Genomic DNA, 14649 nt, shown 5'->3' on the forward strand with positions numbered 1-14649 from the left:
TCAGGACGCTGCACACCTCAGCACCTTGGATTAGGGCCTTACGCCCCTTCACAAGTGCTCTAGTGAAATGTAACCCTCCCGGATCAAATGTGAACCACAGCCGAAAGCTATTCCTACCAATCTCCTTAGCGTGTGAAATCCCTGATGCATTTTTAAGGATAATGGTACTTGGAGTTTAGTCAACAACTCCTGAATACTCTAAGAAGCACACTAGAGTGTTCTCCAACAAACCAGTGTCACAATTGCATGTGTGTATCAGTACTTTGTGTGTGTGCTATAAAATGCCTTCCCTTGGCTGAATATGCTTGGCTTACATGTGGGTCCAGTCTGCTACTGAAATCTGCTGGAATCCTTTGGTATTAAAGTTGTCCTTAGAACCTCAGCCTCATTCAGTGGTGGCGATCATAAGTCATCTGGAAACTCCATGGGAAGATACTGGGGATGATTGCAAATAACTACTATCCTTTTAAAAATAGATGTTTAGAAAGTTTTATGTCCAAGACGCCTTGTGGTCCTTACAAAAGCCTGTGAAGGGTACATATGATTCTCATTAAACTCATTTTAATGCTTAGGAAATATAAATCAGTTTCTCACGATCGCATAGCTAAAAGCTGTTTTCTGGTTACTTTACTCAAAGTATACCAAAAAGCTTCAGGAGAATCATTCCCTAACTCCTGTCCCTAGCCCTCTGAATTCTCTTCTCTTGGGATGGTGACCCTATGGGTGGCAATCAGAAAGCTGTTGTCAGATTGGGCTTGTTCAATAATGGTATGGGACCTTTGCTTCATCTAGATATAATTTATGAGAACATATAGACATTCACCTGCATATACCCATGTACATAAAAATACAAATACATATAAATATCTCAATACACTTGTATAAGCATACACATGCACATGTGTTTATATATGTACATACTATACAGACGTGCAAACATGCATTCCTCCACACTTGTCCGTATTAACATACACACATACAAATAGGCACACAATCCACTTGTACACATAGACCTGTGTGCACACAAAACACAGTCTTGAGCACGTACCCATGCTCACCCACATATGATTAGAGACATTCTCCATTTACCATAAAATAATACACATGGAATTATCAAATAAACTACAGTGTGAAATAATATAGAAGAAAAAAATTTTAAATCATTTGTGTTGCCCAGCTCACCAAAGGTCATTCCACTCTAGATCATATTGAGAATTCTGCAGTCTATGTCTCTAGCCTTATAATCCTATTTTTAAATAGATGGTTTGGGGGTTTGTTCCGTGGGGTAGGGGGTTATGTGGTTTCATTGCCAACTCTGACCTATTAAGATGCTCATGTCTCTCTGGGCCTCTTAAAATAAATCTCAGTCCTCTTTGCATTTCAAAGCTGTGCATTTCTGTACCCACTCCTAAGAGAGTGGCAAGTTTGGGACCCAGCACACCACGACCGCCACATCCTAATTCTGGCCAACACCGAAGCCCGGCCTAATTTTCTCGGTTCACTCAACGGGTGTTGTCTCCAACCTCCTTAATCAATGTGAAGCGATCCTCGGTTCCTCTGTTTTGGATTGCGACCAGACTAACCTCGCCAGTGCAGGGGTTGGTGTGTCTGCATGGGAAATGCACTAATATGGATGTTTCTCTTTGTGTGTGCACCCTTGCAGTGTTGTTTACCAGGATGGATTTTATGGTGCAGACATTTATGTAAGTATTCATTCACGTGCATGTGGTCCCCATTTCCTCCTGGAGTCATTCTTTTTACAAGTTTGCTGGAAATTTCTCTCCTTAGTCTGTAGGAAAGAATTCAGTGGCTTGTCTTGCAGGGTGGAAGGCCGTCTGCTCCTGAGCGCATGGCAGACATCACTAGCCGTTTAGGGGAGTGGAATTAACTATTTGATCAACTTCAGAATAAATACGATCCCCACAAAAAGTCGGCCACTGAAGACCCCACTTCACCGACAGAGAAATTGTCTCTCAAATTCTTAATATGTTTTGTTTTTCGTATAATATTTAGGATAACAGCTGTAGTTGCCAGCTGCAGAGGGTTAAAAAGATATTTTCATGGCTGATATTTGATGTCTGTCCTAAAAAGTTATTTATCACAGCAGGCTTAAGAATACTTTGTCTCTCTGGACATAGATGAGTTTAGCCCCAAACATCTCCTAATTCTCTTAATAAAATGTTTGTTAGACTGAACCAGGAGCCCCCATTTCCTTTAGCCTTTTATTCCATTTCCCCCAATTACCTGACTTAAAATTGCTTGCTAAATAGTAAGACCTTATTAAGCGTTTTTAGGAAAGAGTAGGCTATTTCTCATTATGGGGACCATAATCAAACTCACCTGTGTTCATCTAGAGGTAGTTATTCTCCCACATTATGATACGAGCATTGATGATATGAAAACGATTTGGAATAAAGAATTTGGAGTAAGTGGGCAGTCAGTGCTGGAGATACTCTCTAAACCACAATTTGTTTACAAAAGACCTCAGTCAATGGGATATTTGTTTTTTAGACTAGATTGCAAAAAAAATCAAATTTCTGATGAAATTGGTATCATGTACTAGAAGACGAGTAAGGCACTGATTAATTTTATTCCTTTTGAATTTCAAATCATTACAATTTTGAGATACAGTATTTATCTCTGTCAATGATAGACTTAGCTGTGCTCTACTATTGCATCAAGTATATTTACAATCATCTGTGGGTTAGTATTTTTTTCCCCGTAATAAAGTGAGTGACCAACCCCGATGTCCTTAATTCACTCAGTGATCAATCAATTTCCTTCTTTTTGGGGGGAACTTAAGGTTTTCCTTCTTATATCCTTTTTTCAGACTTTCAGATTTTAATTGTGAGGCAGGCTGGGGCTGAGCAGTTCGAAGCCCATTCATATCCTCAGGCACCTGCTAAACCTAATCACCAGTCCTGGCTCTCGCCTTCATGCAGCCTGTGGGTAGATTATTGCAGATGGAAGGAGCCAGAATGGTATTTGGCATCACTGAATTTAGGACTTTAGAAATAAAAGGGAATAGACAAGGAATAGAGAAATGCTTTTTAAAAATACCACCTAAATGGAAACTATCTTTATCAACACCTACCCAAGAAAAGTATGCAGATTTCCCTGAGTTTTAAAAGTATCATTTCACAATCATTTAGTGAGTGTCGGCCCTTCCTGCCTCTGTTTCTTCAAACTTACAATTTATTGAAACATTCATGTGTGGTCTCTTATGCAGATTTCAAATTGGCATCTTTTCCTGACCTCAGATTCTTGAGCAGCAGGAAGGAGAAGCTGCCTAAAATCAGAGTCTGTGGAGCTCCCACAGATAAGGAAAAAAACCTATTGGGCATAGCGGCTGCATCAGAAAATTCACAGAGCTAGGCAAACAGAAAAAAATACAAAGTTAGAGGAAGGGATATGTCAACCTCTCGACTAGAGAGGAACAAGAAAATAGGCTCAGAGAAGAAAGCCACAGAAATGTCCCTTTGTGCTTTTCTAGTTCCTTTAGATTTTGTTTCTCACACATTCATCATGTTTGAGCCAAACCCACTGGGTCCAGTGGTGCAGTTCTGGGTGAGCACCTGGATGAACTTCACAGGACAGAGATGCTTCCAGTCCTAAGTTGCCTGATGTCTCTGTTTATAAGACCACCCCTCTCTCACTTTTCAGGCTATAACCCCGAGCCAAAATTTTTCTTTATTTTCCTCTCTCTTTATATTATGATAGTAAGATTTTTTCATGAGGGAAGTATCAAATATGCAGTCAGGTGGCAGAAAAAGTTTCTGCAGTGTGAATTTAGAGATTTGTTTGTCCAGCACATATTTCTGTCCTATCTCTAAAAGATTGTTGCAAGGGTGTGTGTGTGTGTATATGGGACAGAAAGAACCTAGCCTGCTCCACTGCCCACCTCAGCAGCAGAACAAGAGGTCACTGATGACCCTAAGTTTATTTAAGGAAAAGAAATATAATTATGTTCTGCACTTCAGAATATACAGAACAAGATTCATCCTAGCTAGAAGTATATCATAATCTTGAATGTGCTTTTGCAAGTCACTCCCCTGCCTCCCTTGAGATACCAGCATGTTCCAATGAGTGGAAATATCCCCCAGGCTTAGTTTTTAAAAGACTCTTAGTTAAAGAGTCTTAGAAAGTCATATGAAGTTCTACCTTAAAGATTTTGGCTTACTACTTGAGTTTCATTAAAAACAGTACACAATAAATAGGTTTTGGGGAATTCTGAGAGGCCCCGGGATATATGCTAGACACATCAGACACCTCTAAAAGGTTTAAACCGCTTTTTATTTGAGACAGAGTCTCACTGAGGCACCCAGGCTGGAGTGTAGTGTGCGATCTCAGCTCACTGCAACCTCCACCCCGCTGGCAATTCTCCACCTGCCCTGCAGCAATTCTTCTGACCCAGCCTCCTGAGTAGCTGGAATTCTAGGCACCTGCCACCACTCCAAGCTAATTTTTTATTTTTAGTAGAGACAGCTTTCACAGTGTTGGCCAGTGTGGTCTCAAATTCCTGACCTCAGTGCTCCACCCGCCTCAGCCTCCCTAAGTGGTGGGATTACAGACATGAGCCACCGTGCCCAGCCATAAACCTCTTCATTTTAATTTTATTGCGTAGAATACTAAGTTTCTAGCTTCAGTCACTGCTAAGGAAGACAAAGGAGGACACTCTCATATTATTCCTGCTCAAAATATTCTCCACCCTGACGGTGTATCAGAGCAGGTCAACAACTCAGCAGCACGTATCTCAGAACTACTGGGCTTTTCTAGGTACCCTGCTCCCTCCCTCCCTTGTCCTTTGTTCTCCAAGGTCTTTCCATCCCTACCAACTGATCTTGGAGCCCTGGGGCATTTTTTAGTTTTGCCAAAGCACATAGGCTTTGAAACACCTGCATGATCCCCATAACTGGCAAGCCACAACCTCCTCTCTCAAATGACCTCCTTCTGAAAGTTTTCAGAGGAGAGAGCATTGAGCAGAGAGGGACAGATGATCACAGATGTCCTGAAATTGCCAAAGGGAATAGACTTGTTATGAAATGCTGTGAGCCAGACACAAAGGAAAAAAACCAGGACAGCTCGTTTGGGCAGAGGGCAAAGGAAAGGCCTTCATCCTGCTCAGGAGCTGAGCCCTGCAGGAACGCCACTGCCTCTGGTCACAGTGGAGAGGTTCAGGCACAGTGTGGGTGGTACTCATCAGAGAGGACGGGGGGCGGGGGTTGTCTGAGAAAGGAGGATAGGAAAAGTGTGTACCCAAGTCCCTTCCACCAGAGAACAGAACAGAAAACACACACACTCTTGTATAAAAATATAGGAATTTTCATAATGAAACATATCAGATGTACCAGTTCACTATTATTGCCTAGTGGTATACCTTTAAATTCATTTTAATTAAGAAGTGGGTCAAGTTAAGCAAACTAAGGAATAGAGGTGATACAAACAGTTGCAGTACAAGGATTAAGGTTCTTAGACCTACAGAGTCACTCATATTTGAAAGTGAAGCTCTAGATTTTTTTTTTTTTCCCAAGACAGTCTCTGTCACCCAGGCTGGAGTGCAGTAGCACGATCTCAGCTCACTGCAACCTCAGCCTCTGGGGTTCCATTGACTCTCCAGTCTCAGACTCCTGAGTAACTGTGATTATGGGCACCTGCCACCACGCCTGGCTAATTTTCGTATTTTAGTAGAGACAGAGTTTGCCATGTTGCCCAGGTCATGTCTCAAACTCATGACCTTAAGCGATCCACCTGCCTTAGCCCCTGTGCAAAGTGCTAGGATTACAGGCATCAGCAACCATGCCTGACTCCCGAAGCTCTAGGTTTTATGAAGCCAGAAGTTGACCAAGGAGTGGAAAACAAGCATCGCTTAACTGAACTGAACCCAGACTTTTGTTGGGTGACTTTCTCAGGGAGAGATCACAGAATATGGCATTTGATCTAAAGATAACTATTAATATTACAAATGTGAAGAGTGACAAAGAAATAATGAACTGTTAAAAAGAATGGACAAATGTATAGAAACTGGAGTAAGATAGTGGGGTGTCTGGCAATAGCAAGAGCAGAAAAGAGGTGATATACAGTATAAATGTTAATCATGTTCCTTTTTATTAAGAACATCCCAAGTGTCCCAATATTAGAAGCATCCATGAGGGCTGCCTAGTAAATATGTCCTGGGATTCCCGAGCATTTTGCCACCATTCCTAAATTCTGTATAACAAGGTTCTGGTTACCACCATGGCTAAATACAGTTACTTCTGAATTCATGTCACTCTACCAGCCATATGTTTTAAAACAGAGGTATCCCCATTTCACCGATGTTTGAGTTCAAGAATGAGAAGTGTCCATAGCTTCCGAAACATGTAAAGCTGGAAAGTAGGAATTCTTCAAATAGAAACCCCTGGTCTTTCTTGCCGAGACCTTGCTTTCAGTGTGAGGCAGCTGAGGATTGGCATTTGGTTTGCCCTTCACAGTCATCATAGTGGAGACTGCAAGTCCACAGAGAAATTAAGTGACTGCTGTGTCTGTAACAGGAGAGACCAGATGCTGACTGTTTTACCTGTATTACCTCATCTCTGCTCACCACAGCCCTTGAAACAAGGAATCTTATTACCTCCATTTTTTCTCTTGTTCCAGATGAGAATTTTAATTTTTTTTATTTTTGAGACAGAGCCTCCCTATATCACCCAGGCTGGAATGCAGTGGCGTGATCTCGGCTCATTGCAACCTCTGCCTCCCAGGTTCAAGCGATTCTCCTGCCTCAGCCTCCAAAAATAGCCAAGACTGCAGGCATGCACCACCACACCTGGCCAATTTTTGGATTCTTAGTAGAGATGGGGTTTCACCATGTTGGCCAGGCTAGTCTCAAACTCCTGACCTCAAGTGATCCACGTACCTTGGCCTCCCAGAATGCTAGAATTCCAGGTCACAGCCACCGTGTATGACCCAGAAGAGAAAATTTTTCCCCCCCAAAAAAAGAAAGTAATTTGTCCAGAAATCTTCGCCGACACTGGGGCTTGAGCCCACATGATCTGACTACTGAGTTCACTGCTTAAACCCTGAGCCTACAAACTAAAGTCATTGCTCTAGTGGAGAAAAATTTGAAAAATACAGTGAAAGACAGGAGACAAGTGAGAGAATAATGGAGCACAATGGGGTGGGTAGACTACTGAGAATAATATTTGTACTGGAAACATTGACATAAGCAGTGAACTAGAAGGTAAAGGGATGGTGGAGGGGAGAGGAACAAGAACGTTACCAGGCATAGCTCTATAAGCTTAGACTCTTAAAGAAATAAATTTGAGGAAAGGCAGACCGTTTAAGAATAAATACTGTATGCACACACCTCTTTATAGAGCACATCCCTCAGTCTCTTCAAGTGTTCAGCCACCTCAGTGTCTGCCCTGGAACTGGAGAATTTTACTTCCAACTCTGACCACTCACATGAAAAAAGATGAGTCTTGCCCATGAATGACTGTTTCCTCCAAAAAACCACATCTTAGTCCGTACAAGGATTCTACAGAGACCTTCCTTGCCAGTACTAGATTTGTATGAAATGATAGCATTTTGATGACATGTATATTAACACCAGTTTACGTACACACACTCATATGCCCAGTTTCTCTAGTTTGAAAGTATTAAAAGCAGTTATTGTCGCTGCAAGTGTAATTCATGAACTCATAAATTCCACTTTCGCTCTACTGTTGGTTGAAATAATTAGGCATTGCTGTTAAATGCTTAGATATTCCAGAAAATTCTAATCATGAGCTAAAGAGATAAATTTGAAATAGGTAATTTGGACTGTTGGAATATGCTTTGTGAGGTAAGAAGCCATGAAATTATCTTTTCCTTCTTTAGCAATGAACACAAGTTACAGCACAAAGTGGTTTGATCTCCATCTCCACCTTCTTTGATACTCTCCATTGCAGAGATTTGCAACTAAAAATGTTTGTCAAAGCACAGTGCCCCTTTCAGCTTGGTGGGTCAGTCCCAAGTCTTGGGTGAAGTAACAGAAGCAAACTTGTAAATGAATTGCTCTGGAATTTGTCTGACTTATGCATTCTCTTTTATTTATTTCATTTTTGCATTGAAAACATTACATTTCTGTTTCCTTATAGAGTAGTGTATCAAGAGCCTGTGTATGGCAATAAATTGCTGCAGGTATGAAATCCCGACTGGTGGAGAAACTCATCACTATGATTTGTGGGTTTGCTGTGAAATCCTTACTAACAAGATAATTCTGGGGAGGGTAATCGTTCTCTAACATAGGAGGAAAGACTTAACTGAATTTTCCAGTTTTAATATGAAATCTCCTAGAATAGAGGTGGCTATCCCCATATCTTTTGATGTATCCACTGACCGTGTTGTAGTAGTTTCTTCCAAATATGGGTGCTGTTTTATGATGGATAGTAGTTGGCCTTGGCACTGAACTTCATTAGATCCTGAGTGTCAAAATTGTGGTCTACCTTAGCTGTTAATTTTTTAGTTTAAAAGGTATCTGGACTCAATCAATATAAATCTAGAGAAAAGAATTCAAGGTTCTGATTGAACTAGTTGTCTGGGTAATGTTTTAGTAGGTTCCCAGAGTGAACTGGAATGGTGAAATCAAAAATCTCATATATCCAGCATTAAGAGCCAGCATACCTGATTTCTAACATAACCCTCCCTGGTCTTTTTAGAGCTGATCTGAAATTTATTGTATACCTATTGCTATAGATTTTAAACCTATTTCTCACTACTGAAGCAACCACCAACTGAACATGTTTGTAGGAAGAGAAAAACATTCTTTGGAATGTGGCTGGTTGAGAGTCTCCTAATTTGGTCTATCAAGGACATTGAAACTGTCCAATAAAGTAAGAGATGAATGTGAAACTGAGGATGATCAGTGGGAGTTTTAGGACATTACTTTCTCTATCACTGCAATTCCTTTTTTTCTTCAGTATTAAGAGTGAGTTAAGAAAGTACTTTTAAACCATGAGAATTTATTGAGTTGTAACTGAAACCTGAATGTGAGAAATAGGTACTTTTAACCTACTAAAGGGCAATATAGTTAAAATTCCTGAGATAAACTTTCATTGTCACATTTCAAGAGAACTGGACCTCTGACTATTACCCTTCAAAAATAGATGCACGTGGCTGGGCATGGTGGCACACACTTGTAATCCCAGTACTTTGGGAGACCAAGGCAGGCAGATTGCTTGAGACCAGGGGTTCAAAGACTAGCCTGGCCTACGTGGCAAAACCCCATCTCTACTAAAAATACAAAAGTGAGCCCAGTGTGGTGGCACACGCCTGTAGTCCCAGCTACTTAGGAGGCTGAGGCAGGAGAATTGCCTGAACCTGGGAGGCGGAGGCTGCAGTGAGCTGAGACTGCACCACTGCACTCCAGCCTGGATGACAGAGGAAGACAGTCTCAAAAAAAACGACTATATAATGCAGATAAATTAGGGAGTCATTAAGATTTTCATTTTATAAATGTTCTTTAATATTACAGTGAATAAGATTTAAGTTGTATGTATGCCAACATACCTGTTTTGCACAAAGCAAGACTTGACCCTTGGATATTTTTATATTTTTGTATAATAATGTAACCAGGGAGCCTCTACCCCAGGTTAAGCTGATTACTACTTTCCTATGCACTCAAGCTGAAGGAAGCACACATAGCACATACATGTTACAGTCCTGCAGATGCCCACATCCCCACTAGTACAAAGAGGTTTCCCCTCCCCTCATTCCTCTGTGGCCACTAAAACATCTGTTTTCAAAAGTATGCTTTAAATTAGTGAAAACTTTGATTTAAGCCTCAAAAATTCTCCAAGATGCCTTGGAGGTCCACAATGTTCATGAGTATTGTCCCAGGGAGTTCCACAAACACTTTTACTTTAAATGAGCATCCGACCAAACTGGTTTGGTTGTGGAAACTTTCCTTTCCTTACTGCTAATGTCCCAGAAGCACAATTTTGAAAATGTTTCATTCGCTGGGCACAGTGGCTTTCACCTGTCATCCCAGTACTTTGGGAGGCTGAATTGGGAAGATTGCTTGATCTCAGGAGTTTGAGACCAGCCTAGGCCACATAGTGAGACTCCATCTCTAGTAGTAATAAAAAAAGAAATGGTAAAGACCATCATTTGAGGTCCTGAATGGGTGACTACCTCAAGAAACCTCTAGAGGTTTTGCCAACCAAGGAAACTTCTCAGTCCACACGAGTGGGTCACTTTGATGGCCTCATTTGGTGGTGGTGGTGGCAAAAAGATCCATAATGGCCATTTGAAAATATTAGATAAGGTCACGTTTATATTTTGCTGCCCATGATGTGGAAAAATTATGTTTCATGAATGAGGAGTATAGAACTATTTTGTGCCTGTCATGCCTTGTTCCTTTGGTTTGGTGGTGTGAAAATTCTAATTGTCAATGACACATTTTTGTCATGATCTCGGAAGACCAGGTTCGACATGAACATGATCTGGTGACAGCAACTGAAAGTGAGTGTTCCTTTTACAGACATTGCCATGGAACCTCGGAGTAGTTCTGGCTATGCTCAATGAGCTGCCAAATACAGAGCAGTAAGATTGATTAGAGTCACCTGTTAGAAAGGCAAATTACAGCAATTTGTATTTTTTGTATATAAAGCAATTTGTATTTTACAGTGTACGCACACATACTGAGTTAATACACAACTCTATTACTTCTGTAGTAAGAAACGCATACAGAAGAAAAATAGCGAAGGAAGACTACACAATAGAGATGGAGAGAGAAAACCAACTAATCCCATTTTCCCTAATTATTACATATCTCAGGGATCATTTAGACTGGGACTGTCCAGTCCTTTAGCCACCAGCCCCCAATGTGACTTAGATTTAAATTCAAATTAACTGAAAAGTAAATTTAAAATATAATTCATTGCATCAGTTACTTTTCAGGAGTTCAATAGTCATTTACTAGAAGTAGCTACGATGTTGGATAGCCCAGATACGTAACATTTCTGTCATCTCAAGCGTTCTACTGGAGAGTGAGACCACTGATCAAGGTCAAAAAGTTCTCCACTGGCCCTGGAGACTTCAAATTGTGATCTTGACCCTTGAATCAGGAATACTCACAAGCAAATTCCTAGATAATAAAGACAGATGTCAAGGCATTGATGACCTAGGCCTGTCTCGTAAGAGAAACACACGTATCACACATACACATTCTCTCCACTCAGGGCTTTAAGTCTGTTGCAGCTCATGTCTCCTAGAAATCAGCTAGCCAACTCTAGCCCCTCCCTACCTCATTATTATGTGCACCTGCACGCCTATATCTTCCTGTACACATCATGAAAGTCAAGAAGATGAACAAGTCATATAGAAAAATGGCTACAGAAACCTGGTGACCTGATTTCTCTTCAGTCTATCATTCTATTTGTTGGACTCAGTAATATTAAAGCAACTGCTTTGGTTTTATACCTCCCTTAGCACATTTAGTGTGTTCCCCATTCCTACTTGGAGGACATAGTATTTGGAACACCAGGTGGCATCTGGCTAAGACCTGTTTTTGTGGTTACCTTCCATTCTCTTTTAAAGGGAAGCTTTAAAAATAAAAACCTGGCTCCACATTATTGGTGGTTACCTGTCAGTTTTGGATGTGTCTTCTCCAGGACTGACCCAAAGAATAAATTGTGAAAGATAAAGTCATTTCTTTGAATTGCTATGCAAGTGATAACATATTTACCCTGAAAGTTAACCGTGGCTGGAAGGAGGCAGAAAGAAATGGAGACCAGGTTACCTATATCTTGTAAGAGGCTTTTTGTAGCTTCCCTGCTTCATCTATTTCTTACTGTACTACTTAGTTTCATGAGGCCACATGCAACAAACCTACTTCTCCCTCTCATGATTCTGCCGTTGCATACCTCTGACACACTACTTTATCCCGACTCACCCCTTTATGGTGTTGGTGAGAACCCTTACCTCAGAGAATTATGTAACTGTATATTCTAATCAGAACCTGGATGGTCCTGTGTTATCAGTGGACACTAGATCCTGTTTGTTAATTGTGCTGAGATCATTGTTCAGTGTTTGATGTATCATTGTCATCCACTGAGCAGAAGCTCTGTTATTTTCACAGTTTGATAATCAATGCTCCACTGAACACAATTCCTTTTGAATATGCCTATTTGCTCATCCTCTTTGCTTAATTGAACAATTGCAATTACTGGTACATACAACTAAATGTTATTTTTCTTTTCAGATTTTTTCTCTGTTAATGATTTTATTTACAAATTAGAAGACTTTATCATATTTTCCACACCAAATTCTGCATCTGAAGCAGCATGATACATAGCCGTGTGAGATCTGTAGCCAAAAGGAAGAAATGTTCTGTCATTTTTGTAATAGTTGTGTAACATTTAGACAGCTAAAGACTCTTCAATAACATTAGTGGTTCAACAACCAGATAAGAGATTGCTAATAAACTGTCAATTGAAGGGTGATGTGATTTAGTAACTGTGAAAGACAGGCAAATATTCACTTGATTATTTTATAAGGAAATAGGAATTCAGTAAAATTCAAGTTGATATCTGATAGAGGTAAAGCAGAATCATTGTTGAAAATCTGGAAAGTTCAGCCAAGTATGAAGAGTGTTTAAATAATCCCCCATAATCCTCCCCCACCCCAGGACAATCACCGTTAACATTTAAATACATTTCCTCCCAAGGGCCTGTAGGCTCTCCTTTTGGGAGATGCTTATAACCGCTAACCTTTAACATCCAGCTGGGGTTGGTCTTCCACCCCTTGTTTCTCCAGGGTGTTTTTGTATTTTCGCTTTGATACTAAGCTTTCATTAACCTGAACTTTAGGTCAGTAGATTTGGGTAACTGCTGTTCTGGTGTGGTCTTGCCAATGGGCGTCCCTGTGTTGGGCTCCGCTGCATTCCTGAGTCACATTTCTCTTTGTGTTTTAGGGTGGTTACGCTGCATACCGCTACGCCCAGCCTACCCCTGCCACTGCCGCTGCCTACAGTGACAGGTAAGGGTCATCCTTCTCGTGCTTGACCACTACTTGGAAATTAACTTAGTTGATGGGAGAGGAGATTCTCGTATGGTTTTGGTGAAACTGCATGACTGCTGGGGGAGGTAGCACCCCGAAAGTTAGGTCCCGTGGTAAAGGTCACCACAAGGCCCCATAGAGAGAAGACAAATGCTTAAGCCCATTCTCAATTACTCACCCTCTCTGCTCAAACAGAAAGAAAATGATAGCCTTGGTCCCTATGTAGTTTTTCACATCTCTGAATCCCTGTGAACACACCTTGTTCATGCACACACACACAAACACACACTCTGTACAACCTTCTTATGTAAGACCATGGTTTCATCTAACTCACAGGAAGAAAAATAGACCATGATCCTACAGGTTACCTCCACTTCAAGTCCCTTATTTCCATTTTTACAAGGTTTTATACCCAATAAATGATTCCCTCCACTGCATTTTTAAAATTCAAAATAAAGGAGAGGGGGAGTGTCCCTGACATTTATAAGGAGATTCATTCTTTCTGGCAATGCCCAGGGTCCAGTCCTACAAACCTAAGTCAACTTTTATTTGTGATGCACACCTCTTGTTAAGGCAGGCAATGGAAGGAGCACAGTGTGTTTGAGAAATGGAGAGGACAGAATGGATGGGTGGGGTGTGGGGCGGGGTGGGGCAGAAATGAGGGTTTTCTATTACCCAGGCTTAACAGAGGAGTTGGTTCCTGAAACAGCCAGCCGTAGCTATTTTAGTATGGTTGCCTTGAAAAAGCAAAGGAAAGTGTGTGTTTTCATATTGAATGCAACTTCTTGGCTCTGTTTTCCGAGGACGTAAATGTGAATGTCCAGATGCTGTGCATGCACAAATGTCATTGAGGGTGCTTATTTTGGTAATGACTCCTTTCTTTTAAAGATATGTTTCATGAATAAAACAATGGTAACAATTTGCATGTGTGGCTGGGGCATGCTGGGTCAGACAGGTAAGCAGGCGATGTATTTGACTGCCAAATGGGAAGTGTCAGCAGCCTCTGGTCCTCCTACCCGGCCTGTTGTGATGTAGTTCCTACCTCGGTTTGCTGTGGTGTGCTTTCTCTGCAGTTCCATTCCATTTCTCACGAGATGTGTTGTTAGCTAATTGTAGCTACAGAATTCTTGCAATATAATAAAGCAGAATACATCCCTGAACTCTAAAAGCTGCACTTTGAAAACCCCATGCATACACTTATAACAAATGGCTCTTTGGCAAGATGGAGTTGAAATTTGCTGTCTGGTTCTATGCAGGTGTTACTTTCTTATGAGCAGCCGTAACAAGTTCTCAAGGCTGTAGGGAGCCTTCAGAGAAATCCAGACAATTGTCAAGACAAGGTTCTAAATAAATAATCCATTTACCCAGTTATCAGTTGCCAAGATGCAAAAAATGTGTTTCAAGTAAGTTGCCATCTTCAACCCACTTTGACACTGGATTAATGGAGAGGATCAGTAAGGCTAATAAAAACGATGACAATCTTCAACTACTCAAGATCATTCCAGAAACGAAAAGGCTCAATGTTATTAAATTCTTCACTGAAGAGTCACAAAACTATCAATTGTAATGTGTGGTTCAGCTGCAACCCTTAATTATTTTTTATGAAAATATCTCTAGATGCTAAACTCTCAA

General features: G+C 40.9%; 1 protein-coding gene across 1 annotated transcript in view; it reads left to right on the forward strand.

Moving 5' to 3' along the window:
- RBFOX1 (RNA binding fox-1 homolog 1) overlaps positions 1 to 14649 on the forward strand; it is a 2532432-nt gene that overhangs the window by 2482850 nt on the left and 34933 nt on the right. The window contains 2 exon segments of the mRNA XM_032257864.1: positions 1664 to 1703; positions 12932 to 12996. Of these exon segments, the coding sequence (XP_032113755.1) occupies positions 1664 to 1703; positions 12932 to 12996 (105 nt within the window).

Source organism: Sapajus apella, unplaced genomic scaffold (assembly GCF_009761245.1).
Source record: "Sapajus apella isolate SASKATOON/1434 unplaced genomic scaffold, GSC_monkey_1.0 scaffold99, whole genome shotgun sequence".
In the NCBI taxonomy this organism is placed as follows: Eukaryota; Metazoa; Chordata; class Mammalia; order Primates; family Cebidae; genus Sapajus; species Sapajus apella.